We start from the raw sequence: 19,379 nt of genomic DNA on the forward strand, positions 1-19,379 counted from the left end.
TAAGAATTAAAATATTTATTTAATATTTTACAGGATTGCTAAAAATGAAAGAATAACAACACTACTATGCAATAAAATAACTGTATGTCAATTTCTTTGATAAGCTCCCTTCCAATTCTGAGATTTTTAAGCATTAGATCTTTAATTAAAATTGCAATTAATTTTTTTCAAATAGAGCCGAATAGGAGGAAATGGGACACCTTTGAAATTGAGATTCTTCACTTATTTTTAAATAAAATTGTGCCTTAATGTGATACAATTTAACTGCACAAACAGATTGAGGAGCTAAATTGCATTATGATATGGATCAGTTCCATTTAAACATAGGAGAAAAATCCCAATTTCAAAGGTGCCCCACTTCCCACTACATTGATTTCTCAACTTTTAAAAATATCAAAAAAGATAAAATGTTTATAGAAAAAAATCTAAATGTGATTATGAGGAACAGACTTCAGATTTGAGATCTTAAAAAAGAACTCTCTAACAAATTTAAGTTTCTTATTAAAGATTATCTAAGTGTTGCACAAAGTAATGCAACATTTATTGGCCTTTCTAGAAGCAAAACATGACGCCTCCATTTAAAATCCTAAGCTTAGAATATCACTATTTGGTCAATTCGGTCTGGCAAGGAAGTGAGATTCGATGATGCACTGTATAGTCACACCAGAACAGAGATAAGAGGAGCTCTACTGACAGGAATCTTGGATCAGGAGGGAGCCAACAAATATGATTGCACTAAGATAAAGAAAAGGGATCAGAAACTGGAAACAGTATACTTCTCTAGTCGCTTCATTGAGGGTTATGACAGTGCATAAAATATTTACAATTTATTGACACTTTATCGACCCAGACGTTCAGATTTTTCGCATTGGGAGGAGACAATTTCATACTTGGACCAGGGACCTATTCGTCTGAAGACCATGACTCTTAATTGTGACCTACAAGATCCTCCTTTATTATTATGTTTTTAAAATTTGCAGTATTGTAGAAAAGGGAAATAGGGAATAGTAGTAACATATCGACTTGTCAGGATATGAGTCGAATAAGTCGATTTTTTGCCAAATTCGTTTTTTCGCTTTTCAGCTTAAAATCGCTCTCCTGTAAAATAGGTCATTGGCGACTTTCATTTTATATTCTGATCCATGTCTAAATTTTCTAATATCCCTCTGCTATTCGACTTTAGACCGATTAGACTACTTCTACTTCAGCATTATGTGCAATTCTGTTGCAGATGGCAACAGAATGGGTTTTTAAAGTGTCTTTATTTCTTTATCGACTTGTTGTGTCACTATACTAATTAAAATGAAGTTGGAAAACACTACACAAAGTTAACAACAAGAATTTTAACTTTAACTGTATTTCTTTTGTAACTAATACAGCAATTCATCAACACGAGCCCTAATCTAGCTTCGACTTAAACAAAAAATTTAAGAACATTCACTGAACTCCGTAATGGCCGTAATGTCGGCTTCAGACTGGAGGTTTAGCCCAGTTCCCGAAGGTCTCAAAAATCTAAATAACAAGCAATTTTATTGATTTTTCAAAATCTATTGGATTATTTGCCCTTAATATCTAACCTAAAACAACAATTTCTCAAGAAATCACGCCTGATAAGGAATTAGAGGAGTTAAGCCAGATTTCTAAGCCTTAGGTCTGAAGTCCGTATAATGATGCTTAGAGTTATCGATCAAGGGTATACTTAGATCGATATACTTAGAATCTGTTTTTTTTCTGACCTACCTTCAGTTCTTCATAACTGCTTCTTTCGGCCACATAAGGATGGCTTTACTAAGTGCTCCCATTAATAAGTTTCATTTCAAGAAGTGGCAGGGCTTGTCCAGACGAGCGCAGAAATATCTATATTATCAGTTGAAAAATTTTACAATGTACGGTTCGTTATTTAAAGCAAGTACCTCTATCCGCTAATTCACTGAGTCCCCAAATTGATCCCCCCTTCCGACCAAGATCTATTAACTTTAGCATTGAACTTTATTGATCCTCAATTCTATAAAACATCAGGAATCTGTAATTGTACTTAAAATTCTTCAGTTTGTCTCAATCTTTGGCCGGAGAAGTTATCCTTATCATCAATTCCGGTAAGCGTCGGGGGATATTTTCACAATCTTCTTATTCTTTGTGAGACTCACAAAGAAACCACCAAGAGAGACATACAGAACAAAAAATAATAAGTAAATTGTGCAAATATCTAAAAGAGACAAGTGCGGTGCCCCAGATAAAATGCCCTGTGAACTAAGGACACCTATGACAAAGCAAGAAGAGAACAGATTTGACCACTGAGGAAAGCTTGGAGTCTGAGGCGAAAGATTTGGGAAAAATCATTTTTTTCTTAGCTGCCCCATCGCCCGAAGCTTTTTTATTGGAGAGAAATTTTTTATTAGAATTTTATCTAGGTTTTAGATTTTACTGCTCGAACTCAAAGAGAGAGCAGTTATATAATCGTCTTTTTTTTTCAGCTTGTCACTGTTCTGGAGCTTAAACGGTAAGAGATATCGACTTTCAGTCTTTGATGACCCCCAATAAAAAAAAACAAAATCTCTCGACGTTTTTTCCCTCCTCCCCACCCCCCTCTATCCCCTCCAAAAACCATGTTTTTTGGTTTTTCTTAAAATTGCCCCAAGCTTTTTCAGTGATTTTCGGATATGTTTTAGAGCTAGTCCAGGTGAACATTTCGCCCAAATTTACCTATGACCGGAAAATTCGCCATTTTGAATTATTGAAGGTCAAAGATCAACCACTTTGGAAGGCTCATTTTTCAAGCCATTTGGTTAAATTTGGATTTTATGGAAAAGTATTGCAATTTATAATCCGGCTGCATCGGTCTTCATCGGTAATGAATCGGTTAATTACCGACTTTTTGATTTTCAAATGCTTTTGTGATTTATGAATCAATCTGATCTCTAGTAGAGATCAGTGACACCAAAAGATTATGCAAAAAAAAACTAATTCACGGTGAGCTCTATCTCGTGATTTCGAGCATTCCGCAAAGCTGGGACGCTTTGCCATCTCTTATTTTTTTGTAATCCAATGGCTTCTAGCTGAATTCTCGCACCATCTTCTTAATTACTTTTAATAGGGATTTGGAATTTGACAAGCCTGGATGGTTGTGGACAGCCTTCTTTCACTTTGTCATGAAATTCGTCATGTCTTGAGTTGGCTGAGCCTTTTTCTGAGATCGGTCTACAAATTTCTTTAGTATTTCTCAATCAGGCGGACTTCTGGGGTACAGAGTGGATTAAAGATCTTTTCCATATTGCACATTGTTCTTGCTGAACCCGCTGAACCAATCCAGGGTGGTTTTAGCATAACGAGGTGGGGATTCCGGAAATCGTCGGGAAAATACAATTCACTGAGGGAAAACTCATTAACTTTTTCCAAAGCTTTCGGCTTGATCTCTAAGCTTTCATCACTGTTTAAGTTTTTCAAATGTTCTTTGAGATTCTGTCAATAATTCGTTAGACTTAACCTCTGAACTGGTAAAGAGATCAGTGCGGACAAAGACAAGCTGCTGGATACCTCGAAAAAGTTCAAGAAAGAAGAAAAGTGAAGAAAATTGTGAAAAACGGTGTTAGAGAAATCCCATAGAAAATTGTAAGAAAGTGCCCCCATTTCCTCTACATGCCCTGTGAACATCCTGATCCAATTAATGAACGAATCTCAGAGAACATTTGAAAGACTTGACCACTGATGAAGGCTTGGAGACCGAGCCTAAAGCTCTGGAAAAAGTTGATGAGTTTTCATTGTAATAACGGAAATAACATTATAAAATCGTTTCTGAATAAAATACTCTTTAATCTTTCCGAACAGAAGTAGATTTTGAAAAATTCGAAAATCTATTTAAAGATTCAAAAGAGACTTTCTTACTTCTTAACACTTTCGCAAGGTAGCGGAAGTTACATCCTCTTCGAATTTCGAAGTGCTCAAGGGTCAAAATGTGACGGTCTTCACATTGTTGTGAGGAAAAAAAAGAACAACGACGTTTACTGTTCTTGCCCCAGTATCTAATCACTCCATAATCACTGAGTAACTCTTTTGCCAGCTTTTTAGTGTGATATTTGATAAAGTTTCCCCATCTTGTTCGAAAATTTAGTATGAAATTTCGAAATTGAATTTGAATTCTTCGAACTTCAACGACTTTTTGTGCAAATAGAGTTCCATTTACCTTTTATCCAAGACACTTTTGGAGAATCAAAATCTACTTGAGTTTGAGCTCAATGTAGATCTCGTTGTTCATCTTGTCCGTTGAGAAAAATTCAGTGCTGCAGGACCCACAAGATTACTCATCTTGCTTGACAACTTTTAACGAGAATCGAGAAGCGCTCAAGCGGCGAATATGTGAACTAGTACTTTGGATTTTCGGTAGATTTTCGAATATTATCTGAATATTTTTTTCAGAACCAACTCTAGGAGATTGTTAAATCCATTCTCCCTGAAAGCATACTCTCTGTAACATGAACAAGACTTTCTGCTTGGCACTACTTGTTGAAAACAACTTGAATTGCAAGTGATGAAAGACGATAGAAGCGAAAACATGAGAAATTGAAGGGTATAGTCTTGCTACAATATTTCAAGTTTTCCCGAGTTCACAAACTTCCTCTCAGCTTTTCCATCAAACACCCAACAATGGCAAAATGAGGCAGGCGTTTGCAGAATAAACACATTTTAGCGCGCTCTCAAGGAGATTCTGTCCAAATTAATATTTAGTATGCAAATGCTAGTGTAATTACCAGATGAAAATTTCCGTCGACACAATTAATAATGAATTCCAATACACTATTCAGCTGCTGCGCATTTTTGAGGACACCCAGAACTCCGTCCAAGGACTCTTCCCCCTGGATTGTGGTTTGGAAAGTGAAAGGCATTGATTTTTCTTCATCATACATTTATGATTCTTCTTGAAAATATTTTTTTCTCACCAAAAAAAAATATAATATAAATCATTTTACATTCAATAAATGGTCCGGAATTGTTTCTAAATACTTTTACAAGAGCTTTTTTTTTCTCTTCTTAACTTAAGAAACCTCCAATACTTAAGGCACTTTTTTTGCAGGCACATGATTTTCTTTAAAAAGAATAAAAAATAAAAATTCATCTTTTTTTTTTTAAATAAAAAAATTACATTCCAAGTACGTATTTTTGTTTTGAAAAGTACTTTTGCTACTTTTTTTTTTGTTCATTAATAAGTAAAATTGTCCCTTGATCTTATGGCAAGAGTATTATTTGTTGGATTTCGTGAAAAACGAAAAAAAAAGAAAAACTGTCGAGATTTTAGAGAGAGAGATTGATATTAGAGATTTGTGCCCCTTAGACTTTACATGTTGTTCTCCAGGGTACCATCGAGCGGTCCCATACCCTCCCCATAGTCCAAATCATCCTCGCTGGGCATCTCCTCGAAGTCATCCTCCTTGTTTTCCGGGCACATGAGACATCGACTTTCATTGATTCCATAGTTGATGCACGTGGAACCGACGCACTCGCAGCATCCATCATGGAACCACCTGCTCAAGCAAAGCCCCAGGTGAGACATAAACACGGAAATTTATTTCTTAATCCATCGCACTCTCATCTGACTCACTCTCCGTCAGATAATCGGGTGTGGCGTTCTCATGATACGCAATAAGAAGCGCTCAAGAGCATAAAATTTTATACTTTTCTGATTTATATCTTTCTCTTCGTTATTTCGAAAATGTTGCAAAGAAAATATTATCTTAACTGCAATTAAATATTTCGCAGTAATACAAAAAATAGATCAGTAGGAAATAGGTCAGTTCCTCCTCAATTGATAATTGAGAGAAATTTTATTCATGGGGCTTGGAAAATATCAGGTATACAAAGTAAAGTGTATTTAGGGCCTTTAGTGCAATGCTAAAAGTCCTTAATAAGTACTTAATTAAGTCCTTAATTTAGGAATATGGGGACAGTAGTGACACGTGGCGGCAATATGTAAAAATTTAAGTAGAAAATAAGAAAAAATTATCACGTAAATGACATAAACGTAAAAGCCAAAACTCGAAAAACTAAAATTCTGAACCGCTGAAAATCCCGAAAGCCGAAATATCGTAAGCCAAAATCCGAAATTCAAAATACCGAAAAACTAATTTATCGAAAATCCAAAATTCCAAAACGGTCAAAATCCCGAAAAGAAAAAAAAAACCTGAAAAGCCAAAATTCCGAAATAGTCAAAATGCCGAAAATCTAAAATCTAGAAAAACCAAAATTCTGAAACGGTCACAATTCTGAGAGTCAAAACAACGAAAAGACCAAAATGCGTAAAAATCAAAATTCCGAAAGCCAAAATATCGTAAGCCAAAACCCGAAAGTCAATATACTGAAAAGACCAAAATCTCGAAAAGCCAAAACAAAAAATCCAAAATCACTAAAAACTAATTTATCGAAAAGCCAAAATTCCAAAATGATCAAAATTCCGAAAAAACCAAAATCTCGAAAAGGCAAAGTTCCGAAACAGTCAAAATCCTGAAAATCGAAAATCAAGAAAAACCATAATTCTTAAACGGTCAAAATTCGAAAAGCCAAAATATCGAAAACCAAATTCCGAAAGTCAAAATCCCGAAAAGAACAAAATCTCAAAACGCCAAAATATCGAAAGCCAAAATCCCGAAAAACTAATTTATTGAAAACCCAAAATTCCAAAATGATCAAAATCCCGGAAAGACCAAAATCTCGAAAAGGCAAAGTTCCGAAACAGTCAAAATCCTGAAAATCGAAAATCAAGAGAATCCAAAATTTTGAAACGGTTAAAATTCGAACAGCCAAAATATAGAAAACCAAATCCCAAAAGTCAAAATCGCGAAAAGAACAAAATCTCAAAGCACCAAAATATCGAAAGCCCAAACCCGAAATCTAAAATTCGGAGAAACTAATTTATCGAAAAGCCAAAATTTCAAAACGATCAAAATCCCAAAAAGACCAAAATCTCGAAAAGCCAAAATTCCGAAACAGTCAAAATCCTGAAAATCGAAAATCAAGAAAAACCAACATTCTGAAACGGTCAAAAATTCCGAAAGCCAAAACCCGAAAGTCAAAATCACAAACAGGCCAAAATCTCGAAAAGCCAAAATTGTGAAACGGTCAAAATGTCGAAAATACAAAATTTCGAAATCTGTAACGATTTATAAATTAATAAATAAATAATAATAAATAAATAAATTCTGTAACGATCAAAATCCTGAGAGACAAAATAATGAAAAGATAAAAATCCTGAAAAATCAATATTCCGAAAGCCAAAATATTGAAAATCTCGTAAAGTCAAAAACCCCGGAAAACCAAAATTTTAGGATATTATTAATTTTGCTTGTTTTGGCAAAGGATATTCTTTTGTGTTTTGGGACATTATTATCTTTAATTGCTGTAACAAGAGAAATTTTCTGTTTTGGTGAATTATTAGTCTCGTTCGTATAAAGGCAAAGGGAAATTTTGTGTTTTAGGAAATTCTTAGTTTCACTTTAAGAGTTAAAGGGAAATTTTCTGTTTTGGAAAATTATTAGTTTCGCTTCCTGTAGCAAAGGGAAATATCCTATGTTTAGGGAAATTATTAGTTGCGTTCGTAGAGACAAAGTGAAATTTTCTGCTTTAGGAAAATTATTAATTTCGCTTGCTAAGGGGAGCAAAGGGAAATTTCCTATGTTTAGGGAAATTATTAGTTGCGTCCGTAGAGGCAAAGGGAAATTTTCTGTTTTGGAAAATTCTTAATTTCGCTTGCTTAAAGGTTTTTTTTCAATGTTTAGGGAAATTATTAGTTTCACTTAAGAGTTAAAGGGAAATTCTTTGTTTTGGAAAATTATTAGTTTCGCTCCAGCAACCGATATGTTTAGGGAAATTATTAGTTGCGTTCGTAGAACACAAAGGCAAATTTTCTGTTTTGGAAAATTATTAATTTCCCTTGCTAAAGGGAAATTTTTAATGTTCATGGAAATTATTAGTTTCACTTTTAGAGTTAAAGGGAAATCTTCTGTTTTGGAAAATTAATGGTTTCGTTCCAGCAAGCGAGATGTTTAGGGAAATTATTAGTTGTGTTCATAAAGACAAATGGATATTTTCTGTTTTAGGAAAATTATTAATTTCTCTTGCTGGAGCAAAGGGAAATTTTCTATGTTTAGGGAAATTATTATTTTCGTCCCTAGAGTCAAAGAGAAATTTTCTGTTTTGGAAAATTATTAGTTTCGCTTGTTTTGATAAAGGGAAATTTTTGGCTATTCGACATTTTTATCCATTTGGGATTTTATCTGTCACTTGGAGATAAATATAAACATAACCTCAAAATGCCACTAAACGTTAGTTTTCACTCTCAAAATTGTTAATTTCTTTAAAAAAAAAACTAGAAGCAATTTTCGTCAAAATTGCCTTTTTTAAAAAAAATCTGACGTTTCTGCCTACAAGGATGGAGGAAATTTTTTTTAAAAGAACATTTTTTTATAGGAATTGGTCCTATAGTGTGTAGAGGCGGTAGAGGCCTTTAGTGATAATTGTACACAAATTGAAAATCATTAAATTTTGCAAAGTATGTACATTCTCGTCTGAAAACTTTAACTCAAGAGCCGTTTTTAGTCCCAGCAGCTCGTAGTCCAGGAATCTAATTTTCTTCAAAAGCTCCCTAATTTTGTTAAATATTCTCTTGAGGAATTAGAGAAATATTTTATTAGCATTAGAGTAACTACTTAAAAAGTGCTTAGTCGAAAGGCCTTAATTAAGTACTTATTGAAAGGTGTTTTTTTTTATTGTATTTTTACAAACTATTTTACAAAAACCTGTAAGCCGAGATGCAAATGTGACAATAATTAAAAAAAACTCGATTAAGAAAATACCGTCACTCGCTTAAAGGGACAGATAATCCTAACCGGCTTATGTAGGTGAGATTCTTAACGTGAGCTAACTCGGAGTGCATGCAAATTCGATTTGGAGCTGAAGTTGGGAGTCGCCATTCAGTTATCTTGAATCAAATTCGTGAAATTGTACAAATTTTGTATTTAAACCAAAATATCAAGGATTTGGATGAACTGACAGAAAAGTGTTATATGGGTGAAATGTAGACCAGAATGTTCTCTATAATTTTCCCGTAGAACATGATCTCATCGATTACTCAGAAGCCAAGATAATCGAGGTTTTTTGTTTCTTAACTCGTTTTTTCATCCAGAGTGCCCCAAGTAGTCATTTGTTGAACTTCAACTATATCAAAGAATTGTTGTATTTTGTGGTACTTTCCATTTAAAACCCTATTTTAAGTGTCTTGGTGGAGTAGAGGCAGTCAAATTGGCATCTAAGTGATTTCAAAGCGTTATTATGGGAAAAATCAATTTTTTCACACTTAAACGGCAAAATCGGAGTGATAGCGTAGTCTGAGCGGAAAATGATGTATGGACGAAATGTAGAGACAAATGTCCTCTACAATTATGTTGAAGTAATCATCAAAATCGGTTCAGCGACAGTCGAGATAATTGAGGTTATGTGATATTGAAATTGGTTTTTCGACTGTGGCGCCCCTGGTGTTGGTTCCACGAAGTTCAAATATTCTAGAAAGCTGTAGCATTTGGTGAGATCTTTCGTTTAAGCCCTCATTCATCAAAATCGGTCACATAGAACCGGAGATATGATTTTTTGAATTTCGTGAACTTTGACCCCTCATATCTCCGGTTCTATTGAAACCACAGCGCACATACGCACCATTTTGGAAACGTCCTAGACTGGACTACAACATACTAAAATTTGATTAACTTGCACAATGCCGTTTTTGAGAAAAATGATTTTGAATTTCGATGAATTTTGACGCTATCGCAGCGCCACCTGTGGTGACTTTTTGAACTTCCATCTGAAAGTGCTCATCGAGACGAAACCAAAAAGGTAAAATTTATGTCGATATGTTAATTAGAACCGGAGATAGAGGCCGGTCAATGTTCGAACTTTGACCCTTTATAGCTCGGGTCAGGGGTTATGGATCGACTTAAGGTTTTTTTTGTTTGATAGGTATAATCAACGGCTACAACATACTAAAATTTCAGCCCGATTGCATAAGGAATTTTTGAGTTATTTAACTTTTAAGATTTAAAAATTTTCTTTTTAAAAATAGCGCCCCTAGCGGTGGTTTTATGAACTTGCGATGTTAGAAGGAGAAGTGACATTTCACGAGAGCTTTCCAAAAAGCCCTCATTTTTTAAATTCTGACAATTAGAACCGGAGTTATGGCCATTTTAAAAATTTTTTTTTTGACCCTTATAGCTCGGGTCAGGGGGGTCGGGGGACCTTAAGTTTGGTATTGATGGAAAGCTCTAAGGCCCAGCTATAACATACTAAAATTTGAGCCCGATCGATGCCATAGGGGCGGAGCTATTGAGAAAACAAAAAAAGGGGGGTCTTCAAAATGGCGGTAGGAGGGGTGGGGGGTGGGGGGTCAATGCACCAAGTTGCAATTTTCATGCGATATATAACCTTTGCCGAAAACCGCAAGTCGATATCTTTTTTAGTTTAGGAGCTATTAAGCTCCAAAGAGCGGCCGGACGGCCGGACGGCCGGCCGGCCGGCCGGCCGGGAACGTAACTTAGCCCCCCATATATTCGTGATCAGGAAGTGGCGAAACACATTTTGGCCAAGTTTGAGCGCGATCGGAGGACATGAAATTTTGTTAGGATTATAGTAGGTGAGATTGTTAAGAATCTCACCTAATACGAAAAGGCAAAATCGGAAATTGTCAAGGTTTTCCGTATCTGATATAGTGGTTAGTTTTTTCTCAAAAAGTGACAGGAAAGTTGTTTTATAAACAAACCGTAACAATATCTTCAAATCAAGGATTTTTGACTGAAAATTTGGAATGATATTTTTGAAAATTAAAATTGGAAAGCAAAAAATATATTTAAATAACAAATAAAATATATATTTAAAAAATAATAATTTTCTTTAGAAAATAAACTATAGCAATTTAATAGCGTTTTTGAAAACAATAGGGGAAGTGCTTATAATTTTGGACAGTCTGCTTATAAGCATCGAAGTTCCAAGTTTGAAGTGCCATATTTTCAATACTAATTGACTTTTCTTGTTACTCTCTTTTCAGAAGGATTGTTTCGAAACTTGGCAAGCTATTTATCATCTCATTTTTACTAAAATTAGTTTTAATACGTTTAAAAATGAATTGATATGTAGAGGTGAATTTGACTCTTATTTTGGACAACTTGGTTATTAATTTTTACAACTTGTCTGTAAATTTGGACAGATAATCCGCCTCAACAGGATGCCCATTGTTCTTCATTTTATGAACCAATCTTACCAAGTCCTCTTCCTGGTCATGTAAGGGAAACGTGGAATGTCACAAGAAGCCCAGAAACTTTCCATATCATTCATTAAAGTGAGTTGACTTCGGTACTCCAAGTACGTGCGGATTCGCTCATTCCCTGCCCTTTCCGGGAGCCTTTCAAGGCATTTCTCACTGCATCTCTTTCGTAGAGATGATGCTCCTTTATTTCTCCAGGCATTTGTCCAACCTAGTCATCACAAAAGCTAAAACTTCACGAAATTTCGTGAGAAAAACACCTGTCCAAAATAAGAATCATCACCTCACTGGTGAATGTCTTAAAAAATTTCCCATTTTTCACACCAAAAATCTAATTCACAAGGCAAATCTCACTTCAGGTCAAATGTACAAATCATCAGTAACGTGAATCAACACAATATTCAATGAATATTCAATAATATCACTCAAAAACAGCGAACAAACTTTGTTAGTACTTCACCAAAACTAAATAAGACTGAAGTAAGCCACGAAGTTCTGTCATATTTCTCGTAAGCAATTGCTCACACTGAATTTTCAACAAAGCAATTTCAACTCAAATCATATTCAAATTTTAACGTATTTAGTGTTAAAATCTTCCAAAAAGAACAAATATTTAGATAGAATTCATTATTCATCAAATATTGGAATAAAAATCCATCATTTTAATCAATTTATTTTTAGTGTCCAATGTTATCCTCAAAGTGTCCAAAATAAGAAACTGGACAAAATTAGAAGCATTTCCCCTATTTTACAATTAGGAAATGTTTTATTTTTCCTTTTGAAAAAAATAAAAAAAATATTTATTATAAATTTCACTTATTTTAAATTTGTTTTTCCTTGCCAAATTCTTTAAACATTTCCCAAAAAATTTTCATAAGTTTTTTTAAAATTTTTTTTTAAAGAAACAATTTTTTTTTAAATTAATAGTTTAAGTCCAGTAGTCAAGAAATTCCCTTGGTTTAAAATTCAAATAAGACTTCCAATCACAAATTGGAAAGCAATTGGACCCGCCCAAATTAAATTTTCAAAGAATATTTTGAAATGTTTGGCGGAAAATCTAGACTCACCTGTAACTCGTTGCACCCATGCTGTTGCAGTGATCTTTGCACTTGTTCCAGGACATGCACTGAGACAAGTACGCGACCGTGCAGTTGAGTGTCACGATATTCTTCTCGTTCTTCAGCGATGACTCCAGTTCTTGCTCCGACGAATGGACATAGAAAGTGTGATCCCGATCGAGCTTAGCACCGTAGAGAGCAGCATCGAAATCCACGGGAAAGGTGAAAATTGTCCATTTGTCCTCAATATCAGGCTCATCAGTCAGAGCATTGAACAGACCAGGAACTCCCTCGAGTTCCTCCACGTGGGACTTCTTGGACAGAGCATTCTTGGTTTCATTGGGCTTTGGACACATTTCCACACAGCTGCAGCATTCGCTGTAGAGGTAGGACAGACAGGAGAAGCACTCCTTGCAACAACTGCAGTTCTTCAAGTCACACTTGCAGCTCTGCGTCAGCATGCATTTTGACACAACGGATGCGCAAACCATCTCATTGCAGCTGTACGACAAATGTATGCAGAACGCCAGGAGAACCACCGAAGTGATCCCTATCCACAGCAAATGATCCCGATTGGCCATGATCGCCGATATTTACTAAAAGATGTCGCTGTGAATTTGCAACAAAAGCCTAATAAAGATCTAGTTCCAATTATTACCGCTAGTATTCAGAAAGATGGCATAATCTGACCAAAAAATTAAGTATGAACGAATATAGATATGAATGTTACCTAAATTATGCCTGATAAATCATAAAGATCGGTTAAGCGGAAATCAAGATAATTAAGGTTATGTAATGTGAAAAATGTTTTTTTTTCGACTAGCGTTAGTCCTACGAAGTTCAAGTGTTTTACAAAGTTGTAGCGCTTTGCAATACCTTTCATTTACGCCCTTACTTGTCAAAATCGGTTAATTAGAACCGGAGATATAGCGTTTTGGATTTCGGAAAGTTTGATCCCTCATATCTCCGATTTTATTATAGCCACAGCAAACCCACACCGCTTTTTGGAAACTTCATAGCCTAGGCTACAACACTCTAAATTTTGATTAATTTGCATAATGGCGTTTTAGAGAAAAATTAGTTAGAATTTTGATGATTTTTAGGCTATTGCAGCGCCACCTGTGGTGACCTTTTGAACAGTCATCTGAAAGTGCTCATGGAGACAAAACCAAAAACCCAAAATTTAGGTCAAAATGTTAATTAGAACCGGAGATAGAGGCCGGTCAATATTCGAACTTTGACGCCTTATAGCTCGGGTCAGATGTTATTGATCGACTCAAATTTTTGTTTTGTTTGATAGGTATAACAGTCTGCTACAACATACTAAAATTTCAGCCCGATGCACAATGGAATTTTTGAGTTATTTAACTTAGAAAATTGAAAAAAAAAATGTTATTAATAATAGCGCCCCTAGCGGTAGTTTTACGAACTTTCGATGTAAATAGGGAAGTGGCATTTCACGAGAGCTTTCCAAAACGCCCTCACTTTTTAAATTCTGACAATTAGAACCGGAGTTATGGCCAGTTTAAAATCCACAATTTTGGTCAGTGCACCAAGTTGCAATTTTCAACCGATATAGTATAACCTTTGCCGAAAACTGCAAGTTGATATCTTTCTTATAGTAGGTGAGATTGATAAGAATTTCATCTAATCACCTAATATCGATTAGGAAGTTAATCTTAGAAACCATACGAAATACACAGTCCCAATGACAATTTCTGTCAAATTTTCAGGAAAACCAAATGTTCGGTTTTTCGAAAAGATCATGTCGATCAATATGTCGATATTTTACAAAGATCGACATCAGCCATCGATTTTTGACACGAAATCTCGGCATCGATTTGTCAATATAACTTACTAGAGTCCTTTATACATATTTGCATAATATCATTAAGTAGTTTTCATTAACCCATTCAGTCAATGTACCAGAAATACTTGAGATAGAATGTTCATATTTTGGGATTAGTTTCCTAATGGGTTAAAAAAAATCAATGAATCGATTTTTCGAACTCATCTCATATCGATAATCTTGATTAACACCTTAAAACCCAAAGTGACATTCTACTTCTACTCCAATTTTAAGTTTAGAGCTTCATAGTAGGAATTCTATTCAATATTATGCTAAAGTGATAACACGAATGTATAGGGAATTTAATTAGCTTTCGTTTAGTGGAAAAAAGTAATTGATAACTTTTCTATTTTTTTTTAAAAGGGGAAAAAAACAAACAATTGGCGTAGAATACCAGATTGGCATAAAATCTTTTTTTATATGGAGTTAGCATCAGAAATTGAAATTTGATTGACTTATACTACATAACCTAAAAAATGTTAACATTTTTTGAGTTGCGTCATGATTCGAAAAAATCGCAAAAAGTACTTGAAAATGTTACAAGATTGATGAAGAATTAAATAATATAAGACTTAGAATTTCTGTAAAGAAAAATAATGTGAAAATTCACTTTACGCCTTGTTTTTCTTTTTTTTTTTTAATTCCTGTTTGAATTTCAAGTAAATTTTTCTTTAAAAAAGCGCTAATTATATATGAGAATTTAAAAATTTTACAGGAAAATATATTGATATGAGCCGTAAAATCCTTGCCTTTATTGCTAGGAAAAAGGAAATTCAATGGAAAATGGCTTTTTGCTACGAAAATCTGTAAAAATTCACTTTGGCATTTGTTGTCAATTTTCACAAAATTTATATAAAAATTACAAGAAAATGGGAAAATATTTATTATGGGAAATTAATTTATGAGTCCTAGAACTGCTGTAGAATACTATTGAAAACCTATTGCTATTGTACTATTGAAAAACTGTTTTTTTTTTTTATTGTTGAGAATATCTGCATTGGCATTTTATACCAATGTGAATTTTTGGCGCGGGTTTTAAAGTGAGTGTTAACATTGTTAGAACTACATAATTCTCCTACGGGTTTCATGATTAATGCGGACGGGTTGGGTAGACTTTTATTTTTCACAATCATTTGCTCTGAATTTGTGATTTCGTTTGTTTTATGTAATGAAAACGTTATTTTAACTTTGTTACGCGTTATTTGACCTATCAATGGAGCCATAAACAGCCATTTCTGGCTTGATACAGTAGACTCTCACTCAATCGGCTCTTTTTCAATCGGGCGTCAAATTTTGTTGACAATTTTCACGTTTAATTATGAAGCTAATTCGCTCAAATTCGCTGTAGTTCTTCCTATTTTATCGTGAATCTTTATAATTGAGCGCTTTTTCTGGAATTAACAAAGGCTTTGACGCTAAATTCTATCGCTAAACCGGATGACATTTTGCCCCATATTCCCGATTGAGAGAGAGTCTACTGTATCCGCATCCGTGCCCTCGGTGGCACTTCTCATTTTAACGACTGATTCATTGTATACTGAGATGAGACTTTAATATATCTATCCGTCCGTCCGTCCATTTTTTATGTATTTGTGATAAAAATATCAAATAAAAACGTTCGTCGAACAGTGTTCAAACGTTCAAACAGGGAACTGTCGTTGCTGGGAAGTCAAAATTATCAAGGACAGTCTTTTTTTATTTTGGAAACGATTCAGATTTTTCTAAACTTTCGTATATATTTTGGAGGTAATCAAAGTGAATTTCGTCGTTCGAAAAACATTTCGATGTCTAATTTTCGAATATCAAAGTTAACCCACTTTTTAAAGGCAGAAATTTGGATTTCTTTTTAAGTACTTGAAATTTCCAATCCGGCTGCATCGGACTTAGACTTAATCGGTAATGAATCGGTAAAGTTCCCGTAAACGATATGCCTTTTCGAATTTATTTGTTTATATCTCCGCTGGTCCGTATCAAGATGAATAAAAACAAATAACAAAGTAATAAGGTGGGCCAGATCGGGCTGGTGATGACGTAGATACTTTTTGGAGGTTATGTCAAAAATCATCTGTTCGTGACTCGCGCCAAAATCTCATGCGAATACTTTTCTATAAAATGTTGGGAATATATCAAAATTATTAGTTTAATTGTTAACAGAAATTACTATTATTATCAATTAAACTAATATTTGATGTTGTTTCTGTTTTTCTCATACTTTTTTGCCACAAAATTCCACTGAGCAAAAATTATTTCCACGAAACCCGGCAGACCATACATTGCATGAGCAAATCACAAATGTGTCAGAACTTTCAATACTAATGTATTTTCTTTGGAAAAAACTTAGCATAAGCAAAATGATAAAGAATTCTATAAATCACGTAGAATACCAAATTGATATAAAATGTCGAGTTCAGATATTCTAAACAAAAAGCAAATTAAATTTTCTATAATTTCGTAAGACTTCTACAACGGTTCTAAGGACTCATAAATCCATTTCCCCATTAAGATTTCCACATTTTTTGTTTTGTGTTAAACTAAGAAAAAAAAAACAAGAAAAATCTTAAAATTAGTTTTTATTGATTTTATTAACAAAAAGCTATTTTATTAAGTTATTCTTTTTCCAACACTTTCTAAAATTTTCCTCTAAAATTGACATCGTTACGTATGTATCAGGAATGAGTTTTTTTCAGAACTGTCAAGAGTAATTCAGAAAAGAAATTTAAGGTGGCATTTGAATTCTCAACTTATGGTTCTTTCAGTACAATTTTACGACTATTTTGGATCTTATATGACTTAATTTTTATCCATTATTTTTACATTTACAAGTATTTTGTGTTTTTTAATCAATTTTCATGCCCCGAAACCTATAAAATGTCATCACCTGATGAAATTTTGCCAACGAGGGGCATTTTCTCGCCTTTAGCGAGTTTTTTTTTGAATATTGAAATACTTGAGAGATAAATATTTACGATATTCGGAATTTTTAAGAATTAATTGCGTTATTCGCATAATTTCTATTCTGGATTAAAACGTGACCTTTTTTGATCATTGTAGTCTTCATTGTGGTAAAACCCATTCAATTGTTTATTCATGTATGATGTTGTACTCTTTATAAAAGATTTGGCACTTTACCGCACTTTGGAATTATCTCCCAATATTCTGATTCTTGGTCTATTTTTTAAAATTTAAATCATAAAAATATTATCAAATAATTTTTTCACAAAGAGAAAGTTACGCCAGGGAAAATGCTCTCTGCAGTTCAGACTTTACCATCTTTTTCCGGGAAAATCGAAAATTAATCTTAATGTTTGCTACACAAAAAGAATCTGTAATTCATTAAGATCCATTGCTTACCTCATTTAGTATTTAAAGTTCTTAATTTTTTGTTACAAGACAAATAAAAAAGCAATATCGATTTGTTCCAAGGCATATGGTACAATTTTTACATTCGAATGTGAAGGTACATGCCTCTGAATCTCGAAATATCTGAAAATATTGCTGTCGAAACATTAAACGAGGTATTATTTACAAGCCTGGGCCTAATACACTCATTGGAACTATCATTTTAGTGAAACAAACTATCAAAAAAAAAATTAATTTTTCTGAAGTGTTACTTTTTCTTTGGTAATAAAATTGTTGGAAAAACCATTTTATCGATATGGAAACTATAAAATCCGATGTAAAAAGAGAAATGTGGTGCTCCACGACCCCATACATTGAATTGGCCGGTAAGGCTAGCTTGCCTAGAATGCTGTGAATTTTTTTTCTGTATAGTCTATAATTTTTCAAAAAACTTAATAAAATTGAAAATTGACTAAGAAGTGTACAATGAATGCAATTTTTAAACATATTAGCTGCAAAATAAGATTAAATTTTAAAATTTAACAATGGAAAATCGATTTAAGGAAATGATTGAGTTTAATGGCATTATATGGACGATATTTTATCCTAGGAAATTTTAATATCATACCCAATGTGGTCATATTAGTAAAAAGATGTTTTTTTTTTAATCAAAATGTATAATATTATACTTATTTGAAGTTCATTAGCCGAGGAACAATAAATATATTTTCACTTATAAAGAAAATTAATTAATCTTTGCAACATTATTCGATTCTTATTTTTCTATTACAAATGTTTGACAAATCTGAGTTGTCGACACTGTACCAGTCGGGTAAAAGTATCTACGTCACTGGCGGTTCGATCTGGCCCACCTTATACTTGAAACATCTTGCTGGCCCACCTTATACTTGAAACATCTTGGGTCCGTATGCTTGTTATTTTATGCTAAAATATTCCAAAATGTGATTTTATTACGCAATTTTCTCAAACAACTTAATCGGTAGTAAACCGGTGTGCGCCCAAAAAACATGTAAAAAGGTATTTCAAGCGGAGCTTTTTCTCGTGATTTCGAGTACTCTGCAAAGTTGGGACGCTTTGCCACATCTTTTTAATTCTTAATTTCGAAAATTTTATAGATCTGCCTCAGTTTCCCCTATTTATAACAGTGATCGCAGTGATCGATCACTCAGATTGATCAATTTGGAGGTAATCTTTCTCTTTCCAGAGCTTTCTGTGCCCTACACAAACCGTTAAAAATATTCTTTTAGTGCATTATTGGATGATATTTGAGGGGAATAAAAGAATTTTAATCAATAATTTACGACAGATTCAATAAAGAGATAATTGATTTAATTTCTAATCGACAGAGAAATTACGTTTCATTGGAAAAACTTTTGCAGTTGCTTAAAGAATTCCTTAGTGCGATCACGGGTTGATCACTTGAAGATCACGAAGTGGCCACAAATAAATCCCGAATTGGCTCCTCTTTAGCTGACTAAATAAACAAATCTTCACTGTGTAAACAATCACGGAAAAACTGATCTTCTGCGTGATATTTCTTAGAAAATTTCTTTGGATCAAATCGTGATCCTCCCACAAGACGTTTTCCCATTCCCAGACTTATTTTTTACGAATCCCAGGACATTTTCATGATCTTTAAGTATTCCTTTGTGATCTTACTTACCTTTTGCAGGTGTTTTCGATGGATTAATGGCACTAATTAGAAGAGTAATTGATCTATTAAAAAAAAGTACACCTTTCGCGATCACCACACAAAACTCTTCTGACAGATTCCATAGAAAGAGACAACAAGATCACTCTACGATCACCAACAGAGCCA

The 19,379-nt window shown here is 33.9% G+C and overlaps 1 protein-coding gene across 1 annotated transcript; it reads right to left on the bottom strand.

The window, feature by feature from the left end:
• Positions 1 to 4,883: 4,883 nt before the first annotated feature.
• Positions 4,884 to 19,350, bottom strand: LOC129807302 (protein twisted gastrulation-like). The gene is made up of 3 exons (XM_055856480.1): positions 19,224 to 19,350; positions 12,361 to 12,960; positions 4,884 to 5,516 (listed from the first exon to the last, which is right to left on the bottom strand). Exons 2-3 carry the CDS (start codon positions 12,930 to 12,932, stop codon positions 5,330 to 5,332), a joined length of 759 nt encoding a protein of 252 aa, XP_055712455.1. The 5' UTR covers positions 12,933 to 12,960; positions 19,224 to 19,350; the 3' UTR covers positions 4,884 to 5,329.
• Positions 19,351 to 19,379: the final 29 nt, after the last annotated feature.

This window comes from Phlebotomus papatasi, chromosome 3 (genome assembly GCF_024763615.1).
Source record: "Phlebotomus papatasi isolate M1 chromosome 3, Ppap_2.1, whole genome shotgun sequence".
Classification (NCBI taxonomy): Eukaryota; Metazoa; Arthropoda; class Insecta; order Diptera; family Psychodidae; genus Phlebotomus; species Phlebotomus papatasi.

Bases quoted from the DNA above. Each gene is read 5' to 3' on its own strand.
- LOC129807302 (XM_055856480.1), bottom strand. From the start codon at position 12,932: ATGGCCAATCGGGATCATTTGCTGTGGATAGGGATCACTTCGGTGGTT. The intron at 5,517-12,360 runs GTGAGTCTAGAT...TTGCTTGAGCAG, and splicing joins ATGGGTGCAACGAGTTACAG to GTGGTTCCATGATGGATGCT.